Source organism: Somniosus microcephalus, chromosome 15 (assembly GCF_052327205.1).
Source record: "Somniosus microcephalus isolate GS21.2 chromosome 15, FLI_Smic_1.0, whole genome shotgun sequence".
In the NCBI taxonomy this organism is placed as follows: domain Eukaryota; kingdom Metazoa; phylum Chordata; class Chondrichthyes; order Squaliformes; family Somniosidae; genus Somniosus; species Somniosus microcephalus.
In genome coordinates, this window is record NC_141001.1 from 103,973,953 (window position 1) to 103,992,957 (window position 19,005).

The 19,005-nt window shown below is 42.7% G+C and overlaps 1 protein-coding gene across 4 annotated transcripts in view; it reads left to right on the top strand.

The window, feature by feature from the left end:
* Positions 1–19,005, top strand: part of ano1a (anoctamin 1, calcium activated chloride channel a) — a 292,742-nt gene that overhangs the window by 137,021 nt on the left and 136,716 nt on the right. For all 4 annotated transcript variants that reach the window (XM_086008194.1, XM_086008196.1, XM_086008197.1 and 1 more), the window contains 2 exons: positions 12,788–12,852; positions 16,305–16,439. In XM_086008194.1, coding sequence (XP_085864320.1) covers positions 12,788–12,852; positions 16,305–16,439 — 200 coding nt within the window. The remainder of the gene's footprint in view (positions 1–12,787; positions 12,853–16,304; positions 16,440–19,005) is intronic.

Genomic DNA, 19,005 nt, shown 5'->3' on the forward strand with positions numbered 1-19,005 from the left:
TTAAGGGGCAATGCCATTTTAAAATGTAGTGAGTACACCCAAGTAAAATAGTCAAGATTTATAAATGTTCCTTTACTTTAGTAAGTGTGAATGTCTTCCTCTTGGCTTCAGCATGTATGCTTGTGACATTCCCTTGACAATCGACATTGTATTAGTTGTCCAACTGGTTTACAGTGTCAGCCGGGGCTCAGTGGGTAGCACTCTCACCTCCGAGTCAGAAGGTTGTGGGTTCAAGTCCCACTCCAGAGACTTGAGCGCAAAAATCTAGGCTGACGCTCCAGTGCAGTGCAGTACTGAGGGAGTTCTGCATTGTCGGAGGTGCCGTCTTTCAGATGAAACATTAAAACCGAGGCCCCGTCTGCGCGCTCGGGTGGACATATAAGATCCCATGGCACTATTTCGAAGAAGAGCAGGGGAGTTATCCCTGGTGTTCTGGCCAATATTTATCCCTCAATCAGCATCACTGAACACAGATGATCTGGTCATTATCAGATGGCTGTTTGTTGGGAGCTTGCTGTGTACAGTTGGCTGCTGCATTTCCCACATTACAACAGTGACTACACTTCAAAAATACTTCATTGGCTGTAAAGTGCTTTGGGACTTCCTGAGATCGTGAAAAGTGCTGCATAAATGCTCGCTTTTTCCCTGCCTGCCTGTCAAAAGATTAATTAAAAGGACAACTTGAAAAAATGTAACGGCAGAGGCAGTATACAACAGTAAGAAATTCTTTCGATACTTCAGTAATAAGAGGGCAATCAGCGTAGGCGAGAATTATAAAAGATGGAACCAAGTTCAAAACTGAGATGAGCACGAGATGCTAAACATTCTGAAGTGAATATTTGGAGGAAATAATCAAAGGTAAGACATGAGCAACATGCCCACAAACAGGCCAAATTAATGGCTTTGATATAACTCCCATGGAAGTCCTAAATGAGGTTAGGGAGGAGATGTGAGAGGCATTGACGATCATAGAGGGAGGAATGGACAGTGGGGAGGTAGATTGGAAATAAGCCAATAAAGTGCCCATATCTAAAAAGGACAACAACTCGGAGGCTGGCAACTACAGACCTAATTAGTCTTGCTTCAATCCCATGTGAAATAATAGAATCACAGAAATAGGCCATTCGGCCTACTGTATCTCTGTTGGCTCTACTAGCAATCTAAAACTAATCCCACTGCCCTGCTCTCCCAATAGCCACATATTTTGGAGGGAGTGCAGCGTAGGTTTCCCAGAATGATACCCAGACTTCAAGGGTTAAGTTACAAGGAGAGATTACACAAATTAGGGTTATATTCCCTGGAATTTAGAAGGTTAAGGGGTGATCTGATCGAAGTTTTCAAGATATTAAGGGTAACAGATAGGGTAGATAGAGAGAAACTATTTCTGCTGGTTGGGGATTCTAAGACTAGGGGGCATAGTCTAAAAATTAGAGCCAGACCTTTCAGGAATGAAATTGGAAAACACTTCTACACACAGTGGTAGAAGTTTGGAACTCTCTTCTGCAAATGGCAATTGGTGCTAGATCAATTGTTAATTTTAAATCTGAGATTGATGGCTTTTTGTTAACCAAAGGTATTAAGGGATATGAGCCAAAGGTGGGTATATGGAGTTAGGTCGCAGATCAGCCATGATCTCATTGAATGGTGGAACAGGCTAGAGGGGCTGAATGGCCTACTCCTGTTCCTATAGCCACATATCTTGCTTTGCTTCAAGCATTTCACCAATTTTCCCCTAAAGGGTGCAATGATTTCTGCCTCAACCAGCCCTTACAACAAAGCATTCCATGCTCCTACAACTCCTCTCTATCTTGGTGACAAAGTTTAAATTGATGACCCCCTTATTACTGGACCCTCAACCAGAGAAAATAGTCTTTCCTTATTTACTCTATTGCTTATTTCAGGTATAAAGTTGAAGATTCTCTGTACAATAATTACTTAACAGCACTCCGTATGGATTTAGAATGGGAAAATCTGCCTGACCAATCTCCTTGACTTCTTTGAGGAAGTGGATTGTGATAAGTCCTATGATGTGACTTCCAGAAGTCATTTGACAATTTCTCATGAAAAGCTATTCATTAAGCTCAAAGTTATAGGGATTCTGATTAAACTTGGGTATGGATAAAACAAATTGGCTGAAGGGTAGAAATTATTAGATAAAAGAAAGACTTACTTGCATTTATATAGCACCTTTCATGACCACCGGACATCTCAAAGCGCTTCACAGCCAATGAAGTACTTTTGAAGTGGAGTCACTGTTGTAATGTAGGAAACGCGGCAGCCAATTTACACACAACAAGCTCCCACAAACAGCAATTTGATAATGACCAGATAATCTGTTTTTTTGTTTTGTTATGTTGATTGAGGGATAAATATTGGCCAGGACCCCAGGGATAACTCCAATGCTCTTCTTTGAAATAGCGCCATGGCATCTTTTACGTCCACCTGAGAGGGCAGACAGGACCTCGGTTTAACGTCTCATCTGAAAGACGGCACCTCCGACAGTGCAGCACTCCCTCAGCACTGCACTGGAGTATCAGCCTAGATTTTGTGCTCTGGAGTGGGACTTGAACCCACGACCTTCTGACTCAGACGAGAGTGCTGCCCACTGAGCCAGGGCTGACACTTGTTAGAAGAGTTGTATTGGAATACAGTGGGAGGAGGAAGTATGGAGAGGGATGCCCCAAGGTTCAGTGCTGGGATGACTACTGTACATCAATGATTTGGACTCTGAAACCCAAGGATAAATCTGGAAAATTAATTTCAAGTGTAGGGCAATTGATCACAAGCTTAAACTAGTAAAAAGGCAAAATTAAGACCGGCATTAGGAAAGCTTTCTTCACACAGTCTGATCAGCAATTGGACTGGTCTCCCACATAGAATGATGGAGACAGACAAAATCCTGAGTCATTAAAATCCTCCTCCTGCAGCATCTTAAGAGTCATAAAAGAGAGACTGGTATTTATATAGCGCCTTTCATGACTTCTGGACGTCCCAAAGCGCTTTACAACCAATTAAGAACTTTTTGAAGTGTAGTCACTGTTGTAATGTCAGGAACACGACAGCCAATTTGCGCACCGCAAGCTCCCACAAACAGCAATGAGATAATAACCAGATAGCAACAGGAGTAGGCCATTTAGACACTTAAGCCTGTTCCACCATTCAAGGAGATTATAGCTGATCTGTGATCTAACTACAGGAAACTCTCTTTTTATCCGGGACCGGCGTGGTGCCAGTTTATCAAAAAGTCCGGATTACAGAGAGGTATAGTAAAAGGTACGAGAGCCACAGATCCAGGCGTCCTTGTTGCATAGCAACAGGTGCAGGAACCCCGGTTATACGGCCACAGATCCAGGAACGGCCACTAATCTGAAGTAAAACTTACTTGAACCTACTCCTGAATTTTGCCGGTTAAGAGATTTCTGGTTATTTAGGTACCGGTAAATCGAGTGTTTCCTGTATATGCCCATCTTTGCACCATATCGCTTTGGTTAACAAAAGTCTATCAATCTCAGATTTAAAATTAGCAAATGAACTAGCATCAATTGCCATTTGCGGAAGAGTTCCAAACTTCTACCACCCTTTTCGTGTAGAAGTGTTTCCAAACTTCACTCCTGATAGGTCTGGCTCTAGTTTTTAGACTGTGACCCCTGAGTCCGAGACTCCCCAACCAGCGGAAATAGATAGATCTGTCCGTTCCCCTTAATATCTTGGAACCTTCAATCAAATCACCCCTTAACCTTCTAAACCCCAAGGCTTACAACCCTAGTGTGTGTAATCTCTCCTAGTAATTTAACAATTGGAGTGCAGGTATCATTCTAGTAAATCTACGCTGCACTCCCTCTAAGGTCAATATATCCTTCCTAAGGTGTGGTATTTTAGCAATATTGGTTGAGTGATTACTATTGGCCAGGACCCTGGGGAGAACACCCCTGGTTGTCTTCGATACGTCCACCTGAGAAGGTAGACGGGGCCTCGGTTTATCATCTGAAAGATGACTCCTCCGACCGTGCATGCTCCTTCAGTGTTGGCCTAGATTGTGTGTTCAAGTCCTTGGAATGGGAGTTCAACCCACAACACAGAAACATTGGAGCAGGCCATTCGGCCCCTCGAGCCTGCTGCGCCATTCAATGAGATCATGGCTGATCATCCAAACTCAGTACCCTGTCCCTGCCTTCTCCCCATATCCCTTGATCCCTTTAGCCTTAAGAAATATATCTAACTCCTTCTTGAATCTATTTAATGAATTGGCCTCAACTGCCTTGTGTGGTAGAGAATTCCACAGGTTCACCACTCTCTGGGTGAAGAAATTCCTCCTCCTCTCTGTCCTAAATGGCTTACCCCTTATCCTTAGACTGTGACCCCTGGTTCTGGACTCCCCCGCCATCGGGAACATCCTTCCTGCATCGAGTCTGTCTAGTCCTGTTAGAATTTTATAAGTTTCTTCTGACTCTGACGAGAGTGCTACCAACTGAGCCATGGCTGACATCATTCAGGATGGGTATGCTTAGATGGGCTGAATGGTCTTCGTCACCCATAATTATCATGTGAACCAACAATTTTACAAACCTATGAACACCTCGGTTGTTTCCTGTTTGCTGTCTACCGCTCCTTTGCCTCTGGATGAGTGAAAGGAATTCGAGTATAATCCCCGTCATACCTATGAGTGGCTGGGACTAATGAAACCAAAGGATCCTTGTTGGTGGATACCGGTTAAACACAAACACACACGCACTTTGGAAAATGTATCAAATCCCAGCCAGTGCATTATTTTTTCCTCCCTGGGTTTCTGAATACCTCAGCTAGCTGCAATCAGCTGCCTTTTATGTTGGTGTCGGCGGGGTATTTGCACTACCCGCTCCGGAAGATTGGCACACAGCCAGCAACAACCTGCTAAATCTGGATGCCAGGAAGATGTGGGTTGTAAAAAGTGGGTCCTCGCGGTGGCCTGATTTAGTGAAGCCAGCAGGTTTATATTGGGGTTACCATCCGCTGCGTGAGGCCTGTGCTTTGGGAACGGGTGGTATAAGCACGCCACTGACGCCAGTGTAGTGGGGCCTGATATTTAACATGCAATCACACCTACCCTGAGCGTAGCCTTCTGTGCATCAACTCATTTAAAAACGGAATACGGTCATAGCGATATGAGTTTAATACTTTCCAACCTACTTTTGTGGCCTTTCCTATAACATTCCCAGTTCTTAGTCTTATTTATTTTCAGCCTAACTGTTTTAAGAAAAATTCTTTCTGCCTCTGATTCTTTTCTCAATCTTCATTAAATTCATTAGGTACATTTGGGTTAATATACAAGGGAGTTATTTTATGGAACTGCTTCTGGTAGGTCATATTACATTTCCAATAAAAATGGCTTAAATGCTGACCAATCTCCTTGACTTCTTGGAAGAAGTATACTGTGGTAAGCTAAAACTGGCCATAAAAATGAAAAAGCATTCATTCTGGTAAAAGTGTTTTCTAAATAAATATATTTCCCAACATAGTCTTGTGATGATCCTAAAAGTTATTTTGGGAAGGAGCATTTTATCTAAACATCTGAAAAACACCGATCACCACAATCATAACAAGGGAGATAGAAGGGGGGGAGGGGGGGCGCGTGCGAGAGAGGATTGGGGGGGGGGGGGTCGAGGGAAGTAGGAGAACCCAAGAGAAAGTTTCCCAGGACAAATCTTTACAAACTACAAGTTCTAAAACCAGTATATGATCGCGGGATACAAGATGTTCAGAATTGGAGCTGCATGTATCCCTGCAAACAAGCCTATGTTTTGTTAGTTGTCAGATAACCCAACATATTTTTCTGATGTCTGAATGGAGTTACAATGCCAGCCTGTGCCAAGTCTGGTAACTGACCGTGATCTCCCCTGTAAGGTCTTTGGATAAGTATGCATACTCTGAAACACCTTGGGATTTTTTCCCTTATGTTAAAAGGCACTATGCAGTACAGGTAGACTATCCTTTATCCGAAAACCTTGGGACCAGCTATTTTTCGGAATTTTTCGGATTTCAGAAGGTTTTCATCTCCGTATCTGACAACAAACACTGTTGCTTAGCAACAGCTTGTAAACACTCGGACCCTGCCTTGGAAGTGTCTCTGAAGCTGTTGCTAAGCTACAGAGACTCTTTCCACAGCCTGACTGTTTAAAAAAAAAAAATGCTAGGGGAAGAAAAAAAACCTAACAAAACGGCTGCTGATTTCTGCCATTAGATCGAGGTTTCCGGCTCCCCCTGCTCTGTATCTGAATTCCTTGACTTAGCGGGGGTCTGGGGCTCGACTGCCGCTGCCAGTTGTGGGAAAGCCGGATATCGGCTGACTCCTACACTAAGCTGGCCCGCAAATCAGGTCGGTGGGGGGGGGGGGGGGGGGAAAGAAAAGACTATCGGATGGGCCGCTGCAGCTATCGGACGGGCCTCTGTATTGTTGGGTTCACTCTCCCGGTACCTCCTTCACACTGCCCGGCTCGGCCTGCAATCTCCTACCCAGGAGGGAACTCTGTGACCCTCTGCCCTGCTCACAGGGAAAGGCAGAGCTCCCGGACCACTCCTGTCATGTTTGGCGCCACTCAGGTCATGCCGTGCGCACGACTTACGCTCCACGAAAAAACTTTCGGTTTTTAGAGGTTTTCGGTTTTTGGAAGTGCGGATAAAGGATAGTCTACCTGTAGTAAGCTTCCTGTTGCTTGCCCAGTTACGACATTGGCTTGCAGAGTTATCGGGAAGGATCCCAATTCGAATCATCAGTCTGTTCCTCCGTCAACAAGCCGGGTTGACTAGACTAATCAACAAAAGTACCCTGAAGTATTGCGGGGCCGCCGAACAGAGGTATAAAATTACCAAGAGAATTCTTGTTCCAATGTTTCAGTGCCAAGCATATCTTCTTGGAACCAAATGAAACCCTGGTTAATCCTAAGTAAATGTAGAAGTTGAAACATAAATAGATATAGTTCCGCTCCTTGCCCCCGCAGGCCCATCACACATCACACACCAGGAAGCTAACAGACATACCAAATATTAAGTCTTTGTGACATCATTATATCAGCATTAGGGAATGGTCTGCTATTCCAAAATTGGCTTGACAGCTGGGAATACTTTAAAAACCCTCACTTGTACTGGAATGAAGCCAGATTTTTATTTATTTACTGGGAAATATAATGCCAAAAGATTGCTGATGTTATTTGTGTTGAACTTTTTTTTATTATTTCCCAATTCTCTGGGTAGGACATTAGATCTTATTTTGGATTGCAGAGTCTACTGCTGCCACTTCATCAATTCTGTAAGGTTTATACTGAAGGATAATTGAGTTGTACAAAAATGAGGTGTGGTGCTGTGGCGGAGCCACTGAGTGACTCTGGGCAACTGTACATAATTCCCTTTTAATGATGTTCTAACACCAGCCTAAGCCTGTACCATTGTGTTAGACATTAATTTGCTTTGTATATAGTGTTTGTATGCATGGGCTGTGGCCCCTTTAAGAGCGCGGGCAAACGCGATGAGGTCACGTCGCAAACCATATGACTGCCCAGTCAGTCCTCATGGAATCTCCATCTTGTTAAGACCTGTTTTCGTGGTTCTCCTGTATCGATATCGAAACTCGAGGAACAGCACCTCATCTTCCGATTAGGCACTCTGCAGCCTTCTGGACTCAATATCGAGTTCAACAATTTCAGATCATAAGCTCGGCCCCTATTTCATTTTTTCTTGTAATTTTTCCACTCCTTTCCCCCCCCCCCCCCCCCTTTCCTTTTGTTTCTCTCTCACACCTGGCAGCTATCTCTTGCCCTGCCAGTACACTTTACACCTAATCTCAGCCTATTACCATCTCGTCTAGCTTCTAATCTCTTTTACTTCTTTAGTTTCTTTTATTCTTTTGTCCGATCGCAGCCCTGCCTTCGATCTAGTTTCTTTTCTTTCCAGTTTTGAAGAAGGGTTCGACCCGAAACGCCAACTCAAATTTCTCTCCACGGATGTTGCCTGACCTGCTGAGTTTTTCCAGCATTTTCTGTTGTTATTTCGATCTCATCAAACTGTTTGAACTCGTTTAGTCTTGCATTAAAGACCTGTTTGATTAATCTCCTGAGTCGACCTCAGTTATTAGTTAGGAATTTGTCAATTCCTACAGTGCTTTACTTTTTATTTGTTCCCGGGCTGTGGGCGTCGCTGGCAAGGCCAGCATTTATTGCCCATCCCTAATTATACTTGAGAAGGTGGTGGTAAACCGCCCTCTTGAACCACTGCAATCGGTGTGGTGAAGGTACTCTGACAGTGCTGTTAGGGAGGGGCTTCCAGGAATTTGATCCAGCGACGATGAAGGATCGGCGATACATTTCCAAGTCAGGATGGTGTGTGACTTGGAGGGGAACTTGGAGGTGGCGGTATTCCCATGCACCTGCTGCCCTTGTCCTTCTAGGTGGAAGAGTTTGTGAGTTTGGGAGGTGTTGCTGAAGAAGCTTTGGTGAGTTGCTGCAGTGCATTTTGTAGATGGTACACACTGCAGCCACGGTACGCCGGTGGTGGAGGGAGTGTCAATCAACTGGGCTACTTTGTTCTGGATGGTGTCGAGCTTCTTGAGTGTTGTTGGAGCTGCACTCATCCAGGCAAGTGGAGAGTATTCCATCGCACTCCTGACTTGTGCCTTGTAGATGGTGGAAATGCTTTAGGGAGTCGGGAGGTGGGACACTCGCCGCAGAATACCTAGCCTCTGACCTGCTCTTGTTGCCACAGTATTTATGTAGCTGGCCCAGTTAAATTTCTGGTCATTGGTGGCCCCCAGGATGTTGATGGTGGGGGATTCAGTGATGGTAATGTCATTGAATGTCAAGGGGCGGTGGTTAGCCTCTCGCTTGTTGGAGATAGTCATTGCCTGGCACTTGTGTGGTGCGAAGGCATATGATTATGAATGCCAAAGGGAATTGACCCAGGTACCAATGAGTGAGAAATGCTAATCTCTGCCTTTTTAATTCTTCATGTGTTATTTCACATCTTCAGCCCTTTCATTGATTGCAGTTCTTTTTACCAAATGTACCGGCTAGACTCGGTGCGTGTGAATCTGTAGGGACTATCTGAACTGTCTTGTACATCACGACTTCCTGGTTCACTTTAGTCTGACTGCAAGCACGTTTGGTTTTGTCCGTATGGGCAAGCAGGAATCCAGCAGATTTGGTGTCTGTTACTGAATGTCCTGTTGGAACTGAGTGACTAAAGCGGCTGTACAGAGTATCCAATACGGATGGGGCAATTTTAACCTAACCCACCCAGCGGGGAAGCAACGCGATCAGATCATCTGCCTGTTTGACATGCTGCCCGGTTTTGCTCCCCACTGATGTCAATGGAAACTAAAATCCGTGGGGGCGATTTTTTTTTTTTTTTTTTTTTTTTTTATTAAACCCTACTCGCTCAGCAGAAACCTGGTGCCTGGGCACTTAAAATCGCCCTGGCTCTTAACCTGTCCGATTGCTGCCATGATCGTGACATCTGCAACTTTAACCTGCTCTCCTGAGCAGGCAGCAAGGCCAGGCGCCCGGAGCCAGCAGGGTCCTTCTTTACATATGCATGTTACAGCCCAATGGCATCATTGAGACCCGACTGCAATTTTACCTCTGGCCTGAGTGGGGAATCCACCTGGAGTTAAAATTGGGGCTTATAGTATCAGAAATAACTGAATCAGCCCAGCAAAAAGGGCAATTGAATGGAAGATGGAAGCTCAATGTAATGAGTGTTGAATGCTGCCTTCTGTTAAGTCTTGCTTACAGCCAGTTGAAGACTGTCGCCCCTGGGGCTCTGGAACCAGAATGAAAGCTCATAAAATATAACTGTGATTGCAGTTCCAATTCTGAATATTCATTTCTGAGCTATTTTTAACCAATTTAGCAGAATATTTCACATTTGTGGCCAGGGGCTAAATTCTATGCAGGAGCAAAGACTTGCACCTATTTAGTGCCTCATCATGTCTGAGAAATATCTGAAAGACATTTCACACGCACCACTTTTTGAAGGGCAGTGGACTGCTGTGTAAGCAAATGCAACAACAGCCAATTTGCACATCGCAAGGTCCCACCAGTAGCAATGGAATGAGTGATCAGCTCATTATTCTTTTGTGACCCTGGCTGAGGGTATAATGTTGGCCAGGACACCAGGAGAACTCCCCAGCTCTTTTGAATCGTGTCCTGGGATCTTTTAACGTCCATCTGAAACAAGCAAATGGGGCCTGAGCTTAACATCTCATCCGAAAGACGGCACCTCCAACCGTGCATCACTCTCTCTCAGTATTGCATTGGGGCGTGGTTCTAGATTTAGAGCTCAAGTCCTGGAGTGGGACTTGAACTTACGACCTTCTGACTTGCTAAAGTGCTACCAGCTGATCCAAACTGGCACTTTCAAATAAAAATGTGTTTATTTTTTAAAAAACTACACCATTTAACTTCAGCATTTTCCAGATACAATAGTTTAGAACAGTGTTTAAAATTATAGTTTTATTTTCCTCCTAATAGTTTAGGGCTCTTGCTGATCTGCTATGAAAGGATGTACAGTTGCTTGGAGCTGTAATTGCAAAAGGGCAGTGTTGGTCATGTCAAGTCAATAATTTATTTCAACAACCAATTTGAATTAAGTAATTAGTGGCATATTCTGTTCTGCTCAACTCTGCATATTGTGGTGAGTTTTTGGGTGGGTTTTTTTTCCCCTTTGTGGCATGTAACTGCTGAGAGTTTTGTAAAATTTGTTTTCCATCCTAACTACTCCAGCTGGTTTTCTCAAGACTGAAATAAAGCCTGCAGGAAGTAGTTATGCTTCATTGTCATGACATCCAAGTTCATGTAGCAAGCAATCTGTGTGTCTGGTTTTAGATCCATTTTTGATGCATTGGTTGGGTTACTGCACTTGAGGCTTCCTATGAGAATTGCTGGAGCCCTTGTTTAATGCATCAGGAAGTGTTTTGATACTTGAGTTGGAAGTTTTATTATTTTGTGAATTGCTCTAAACTCTTGGAGTGGCCAGTATGACTACAGCCACTCTCAAAAGGTCATGTATCTGTAAATGTTCTCAGGCAAAGGTTCATTGTGATTTTTTTTTGAGATGCAACTTTGTATAGCACAGTCAGAAGTTCATCCTGTTCTCAGTTCGAAATAACTTCCCACAAAATAAAAACGGGGCCAAAGGTCATGTAAATCTTCTGATCTTCAAGTGCAGAAGACTGATGATTCCCGACTGGATGGCATGCACAAAAGCTTTGCCGGACTTCTGCTCAAAAAAGGTTTCCATGGTGACAATTCATTTTTAAGTGTAGTCAGGGTCACCTTGACTAGTTAAAGGGGCGTTTCCTGTTTTAGAAGTGTTGTGCAAACAACATATTTTGTAATCTGATTTGTGATTACAGATACATGATCCGTGGCACAGCCATGTCATCGTGTCGCTGCAGTGCACTATCACTGAGTGTTCATGCTGTAGCACAAAACCTGCCCTGACTAAATGCAGTTTTCAGACTCTGCTGCCCCAGGGATTTACCTGAAGCAAATCCTAGTACAGTGTTAACGCCCTGCTAGCTTTTTAACATTGGATTTTAGCAAACTAATTCTTCATTTATGTGAAAGTTTCAAGAGTATTCTGTTACTACATAGGTTATACTTGAGCGCCTGAAGTATTTTTGTCCAGTTTTTTTTTTTCCCTGCGCATCGCGATTTACCAGTAGCTGCCAACCTGCAAATTTCCCTCACTAATAACATTTAAACATTGATCTCCAACCTATTTAGACCACTTCCCCCCAGAGGGACTACCTGAACAATGGCCTTAAAGGAACAGACCATCTAGGCAGTTAAAGAGCCCAGCTTCAGACCCAGACTACATGTGAGCAAGTCATTGGAGAATTGCAAGGTTGCTTCAATATCTCCAGTTCTTTGCTCCACCATTGGTGGCAGAGCCTTTAGCCACCTTGGACCTCTTCTCTGGAACTTCTTCCCCAAAACAATCACTCTATCTCTTTTAAACCCATCTCATCAACCAAACTTTCGGTTACTCCTCCTAATTTCATTCCTTTGCCTTGTCCATTTTCATTAATCCTATTTGTGAAGTGCCTTGAGATGTTATTCATGTTAGTGATGTTATTTTGTTAACTTAATTATTGCAAAGACCTTGTAGAACTAATGTCCATTTTGAATTTGGTTCATTGTACAGATGTCAAAGCTATAGTTTTGTTCAACTTCTAGGTCTTGCATTTCCCTGAGTCTTTGCACAGTCCTAACATTTAGTACAATAAATGTAATCAAATTAATATCTGTTCCACCAATTCCTCCATGTTTTGTACACAGAAGAATGGATGTAGAAAGGATGATTTTTGTTTTTATAAAGTATAATTTTTTGGGGGGGAGGGGGAGGGAAACCAACTCACTGAATGGCCTACTCGTTCTTATGCTTGTACCTCCATTCCAATGTCACCCACCTGCTTCTAAACATTTTGCAAATGGGTAAGTCCAACTACAACAAGGTTCTATCTCTCCAAGTCTCATTCAGTGTTGAAAATCATGTTGCTGGGCCAACATACCAGAGGGTGTAGAGCTTTATACCATGTGGGTCGCTCCCTACTGACGCAGTTTGCTCAGGCAGGGAGTGTGCCGCTAACTGGTGCATACCCTCCAGATAAGCCTGCTACACAGAAACACCTGAGCCTTTTAATGTTTGACTCAAGTAATAGAAATGTATGTTGGCTTGTATTTATCTTGTATAGGATACTAGATTTCAGGAAATGTTACTGAATTACAGACTACTTCTGTACCACCTTCTCTTTCAGCTTCTCTATGAAGAATGGGCTAGTTATGGAATATTTTACAAATACCAGCCACTTGATCTTGTTAGGTAAGGAACGTATGATCGGTTAAATGATGACTGACTGCAAAAATGTGGTTTTAGTTTCTGCTAATGTACACAATTAGGGATGATCTTTTCACTACTGGCAAAATTATGAACGTGAGGATAAAGAATGCATTTACAATTTTACAGCCATGCAAATGATAGAGCCTTGCAATAAGGTGGTTTGTTTATCTAATATCGTTGAGGTTTCAAATGCACACAATTTACACTGCAAAAGCGTTTGAATTGCAGTGAACAATTGGTTTAGTATGTTGTAAAATAAGTATTTTCATTGCTATCTCTTTTTAGTAAATGGTTTATAAACATTGTTAAAGTACATTGAAAGATCAGTCCTCTATTTCAAAGTACATTTTTTCCTCCGCTCCCACCTTTTGCTATACAAATGCTCAGGTTCAATGTTGTATTCTGAAGAGAACACTCCAAAGTGGAGTAAAAAAAACCTTCAGATAACCTTATAGGCTCATAATTATTGCTCAAAAGCAAGTAACAAATGTCTGGATAAGTATTCAGATCCAAGCATGTGGGAAATGGCCATTCAGCCCATCTATATCCCTCTGCTCTCATTATTTAAAATCTGCTTATTTCCTTTGAGCACTTATACTGACTCTATATTCATTGTGACATAGGCTAACATTCCTGAGGTAACATTTATCTCTCCGCTTCCTTAGTTTATAATTGGCGTTGGTTTGGCACAAATCGCTTCTCTGACAGTCACCATTAAACTGTAAATGCCTAGATTAGCCTACCACCCCCATTCCCCCCACCCCCCCCCCCCCACCAAGGAGTTATGAAGAGAGACGCAGTGAGCTCCATATTGTGAGACGCTTTATTGCCCTTAGCCTTTTGTTATCTGCTGTGAAAGTAAACCGCACTCTGTACGGCTTCCTCAATGCTTTATGGAGTGCTGGAATCAATTTAGTAGGCTTTGTACACTGAAGGTTCAGAGTTCAGATTTAGCGCTTGAATCCAAAGTATGGGAAAGTGAAAATGACATGCAAGGAGTCACCGGGGTGAGTCTTTCTAGACCACCAGGGAAACTTGTGTTTTCAAACTTAAACTACTGCCACAGCTTGGAAATTAGATAGATATGTTAACACAAAATTAAAGGCAAAATATCCTAGACTCATAGCCACTAAAGATGAAGCTGTGGAATTTTCAGCGTAAGACTGTCACTATAGGAAGAGGAGTAGGCCCTTCAGCCCCTCAAACCTGTTCTGACAATCAATTAGATCATGGCTGATCTGCATCTTAACTCCAGCTACCTGCCTTGGTTCCTTTACCCTTAATACCCTTGCCTAACAAAAATCTATCAATCTCCGTTTTGAAATTTTTAATTGACTCCCAGCCTCAAACAGCTTTTTGGGGAAGAAAATTCCAGATTTCAACTACCCTTTGTGAAGAAGTGCTTTCTGACATCACCCCTGAACGGCCTATGTTTAATTTTTAAGGTTATTCTGGACTCCCCACCAGAGGAAATAGCCTCTCTCTCTCTCTCTCTCTCTCTCTCTCTCAACTCCTTTGATCATCTTGAACACCTCAATTAGATCACCCCTTAGTCTTCTATATTCCAATGAATACAAGCCTAGTCTATGCAACTAGTCCTCATAGTTTAACCCTTTTAGCCCCGGTATCATTCTGGTGAGTTTGTGCTGCATGCCCTCCAAGGCCAGTGCATCCTTCCTGAGGTTAGGTGCCCAGAACTGCATGCAATACTTCAGCTGGGATCTAACCAGAGTGCTCTACAGCTGTAATATAACTTCCACCCTTTTGTATTCCAGCCCCCTGGAGATAAAGGTCAATATTCCATTAGCCTCTTTAAATTATTTCTTGTACCTGTCCATTAGCTTTTAGTTATTTCTGTCCTTGGAGCCCTGAACCTCTGCCCATCACCGTTTCTAGCTTCTCACCCTTTATAAAAAGCTCTGATCTATCTTTCTTGGGTCCAAAGTGGATGACCTCACACTTCCCTACATCGAACTCCATCTGCCACAGTTTTGCCCACTCACTTAATCTATCGCTGTCCCTTTGCAACTTTCTGCTCCCATCTACACTATTTACTGTGCCACATACATAAGAAATAGGAGCAGGAGTAGGCCATTCGGCCCCTCGAGTCTGCTCCGCCATTCAATAAGATCATGGCTGATCTTCGACCTCAACTCTCTCTTCCCACACTATCCCCATATCCCTTGATTCTTTTAGTGTCCAAAAAAATCTATCGATCTCAGTCTTGAATACACTCGATGACTGAGCAGCCACAGCCCTCTGGGGTAGAGAATTCCAAAGATTCACAACCCTCTGCAGGAAGAAATTTCTCCATCTCGGTCTTAAATGGCCAACCCCTTATCCTGAGACTATGACCCCTGGTTCTGGACTCTCCAGCCAGGGGAAACTGCCTCTCTGCATCTACCCTGTCAAGCCCTTTAAGAATTTTATACATTTCAATGAGATCACCTTTCATTCTTCTAAACTCCAGAGAGTATAGGCCCATTCTACTCAATCTCTCCTCACAGGACAGCCCTCTCATCCCAGGAATCAATCTAGTGAGCCTTCGTTGCACCACCTCTAAGGCAACTATATCCTTCCTTGGGTAGAGAGACCAAAACTGTACACAGTACTCCAGATGTGGTCTCACCAAAGCCCTATATAATTGCAGCCAGACTTCCTTACTTGTATGATCCAACCCCCTTGCAATAAAGGCCAACATACCATTTGCGTTCCTAATTGCTTGCTGTACCTGCATGTTAAATTTCTGATATTCATGAAAATCCCAGGATAATTGATCAAAAGTAGTAAAATGTTACTGCTGCACACATGCCATTTGAAGGGTCAGCAACCTCTGACTCGTGCAAGAGTTCAGATTGTTTTTCCTTGAATGAAGTCCAAATTCTAACTTATTTATTTGAAGGTCTATTTGAAAACACACTATCTTCAGTACCCCACATATTCATTTGAAGTGTCTAATTTCTGAAGATGTAATGTTGCTAGAACACCAGCCTGAGCTTGAGAGTTTCTGTACCTGTCTCGATAACCCCTCTGGTTGGGAGTCATGGACCTTCCTGCTTCTGTTGGGCTATGGTTCAAACTTTCTCGATTGTTGAAAATTTGAAGCGTAGCTCAACAGAGAAAGTGTATCTTGGCAACAAAGCTTTCTATCTCTGGGTAGGGAGATGGAGTCCAACTGCTAGCAGCTACCATTGAAAAGCTTAATTAGTATCGGACCACAAAATCCAGGTTCATCGTTTCCCACCTGCCTGTCTGAAGGGGATTATGAGGGGAATTCTGAGAGCAATGAACAGAGAGGACAAAATGGTGATCTGTGCTGCAATAGACTTGATTTACATTGAGGATGGAATCTAATTGCATTTACTTTAATGATGCTCATGATGCTCATTTGGGAATAACTGAAATTTTTGAAACAGACAGCCTTTCTTTTTCAGTAAGTACTTTGGCGAGAAGATTGCCTTTTATTTTGCCTGGCTCGGAGTGTACACACAAATGCTGATTCCTGCATCTACTGTCGGAGTCATTGTGTTCCTGTATGGCTGTGCAACTGTTAATGAAAATATTCCCAGGTAAAGTTAGAATTATTTGTTTCCAAAAAAAAATGGTTATTTATTACACTAGATGTAATTTCAGTTACTTTTGGCTGGGGGTTTGCAACTTCCATCAGTTTAAGTTTTTGTTTAAAATATCCTGTTTTAAAATCTTCCCGAAGAACTGCTGATATAAAATATGTGACTCGTTTCTCCTTGTGACCTATAGCAAATACGCAACTGAACAAACTCCGTTGAATGTGTTGGCACGGGTTCCAGGATCTAATGCAGGTTCTTGGAGAGCCTGGATTGCAAGTGCTGCGGTTGGATAGCGTTTTTTTTGGATAGCTTTCAAAGAGCCGGCACAGGCACGATTGGACCGAATGGCCGCCTTCTGTGCTGTATTTTTCTATGATTCTATATGATGCCCACTTTGGGTCCTAGAATCGATTTGTAAAATGAGGGCATTCCTGAAAAAAAGCAGGCTTTGAAATGTAGCTAATCTAGTCTAGTATAGTTCAAAGCCTGTGGCAGGCTTTCTTCATGGCTGTTTCCAACTTAGCTACAGACTTCAAGAAACCGGTTCTTTTAAGTGCATATTTTGTGTTTAAATCACTCTTGGTGAACTGGGGTGAGACAGTGGATTAATGCATGGATTTTGGGTATGAATCTAGCCCAGATTTGTGCACTGAAAAGTTTCCTCTTGTCTACTGGCTTAATTGGTCATATTGGAAATGATCTTGAGGTCATTTTAACTCCGTTCCTACACGGCACAGATCTACAGTAGAAAACTGCCCCTATCATAGCAAAAGTGGCAATAAATTGGCAAACTGCTTTAGAGAAGCCAGAGAGGGAAAATCTTGAAAGGTCGGATTAAGGATTACTGTTGGAAAAATAGTAAAGGGACTTTTACCCACTGCTGTGCCTGACCTGGGAGTTGTACAAAGCCTTGGGTAGACCACACCTGGAGTATTGAGCAGTTCGGGGCGGCTATATTGGCCTTGGAGGGAGTGCAGTGTAGGTTTACCAGAATGATACCCGGACTCCAGGGCTTAAATTATGAGGAGAGATTACACAAACCCGGGTTGTATTCCCTGGAATTTAGATGCTTGAGGTGTGATTTGATTGAAGTTTTCAAGATATTAAAGAGAACTGAGGGTAGAAATTTCTGCTAGTTGGGGAGTCGAGGACAAGGGGGCATAGTCTAAAAATTAGAGCCAGGCCTTTCGGGAATGAAGTTAGGAAACACTTCTACACACAAAGGGTGGTAGAAGTTTGGAACTGTCTTTCACAAACAGCAATTGATGCCTGATCAATTGATAATTTTAAATTTGCGATTGATAGATTTTTGGTAACCAAAGGTATTCAGGGATATGGGGAAAGGGCGAGTATATGGAGTTCGGTCGCAAATCAGCCATGATCTCATTGAATGGTAGTACAGGCTCGAGGGGCTAAATGGCCCACTCCTGTTCCTCTTCCTATGAGCCTTTGATGCTGTCGCTGGGTTTTTAAAAAAAGGCTTGTTCACCAGTACTGGTATCATTGATCCCAGCACAAGGATTCACCAGAACTATTACAGTTGATTAACAGTTTTCCCGGTTCTGGGACGATGTGCACACAAACATCACAAATGGTTTGCACAACCTGAGCCTGTGTCTCAGGACTAGTCTATTGCTTCACCTGTTCCACCATATTGACTTCACTGAACATTTCCTTAGCTGCACATTGCTGTATCCTGTTACTGGTTGAAACAAAGGAAGGTTCTTTTTGCATTATGCAGAAGAGATTTAATTTTTGAACAACTATAATCACTATTTAAATTGTTACATTACATTATTGCACTGTATAACTGCCCCTGTACTTTAAAGGAATTCATTGTGTGCAGCGCTGTTTCAAGTTGATGAGATGCTGCAGAAATGCAAGAATTATTTGTTGCTAGGCAGCTTAATTACACACTTGATGCTCAGGACAAAAGTTGCAGTTAACATCAGTGTAAGACGAGTTCCAGTTTGACGCTCATCAAAAGGGGGAGGGGGGGATAATCCATTTTGCATTTTTTTCAAACGTGATCCATCCTCCATTGATTGATTGGAGTTTCTAGTCATTGGCTTGCACTATATTATTAAACCTGTGCTTAACAGAATTTACAGCAAAGAAACCAGCCTCTCGGGCTAACTGGTCAATTGACGTTGATTTATTGCCAGCAGTTACAATTCATCACTGGTTGTTGTGATATATAATAGCATTACTCCAGATAGGACAGGACAAGTCCAGGTCTATAGCGATATATTCTGACCACTCAATAGTGTGCAACACATCAAAGTACCTTCAAGAAAATGTTAAAATATTTCCATTTAATAATTGCATTTTAATTGGTGTTTGACTTAAATGTTTCCATCAAATGTTTTAATGTTATCGGATGATCAAAGTCTCTTAATGCCTGTTTCAAATATTAATAACTTTAGATTAATAAATCCAAACAGTATTCTATCTTAATCGAGATATTAAAAGAATTCAGTTCATCTGTTTGATATCCTTTTGTCCACCATACAACATGTTACCTTGCATTGATGAGTCACTGAAGGAAGGAATAATCTCGTTTAGT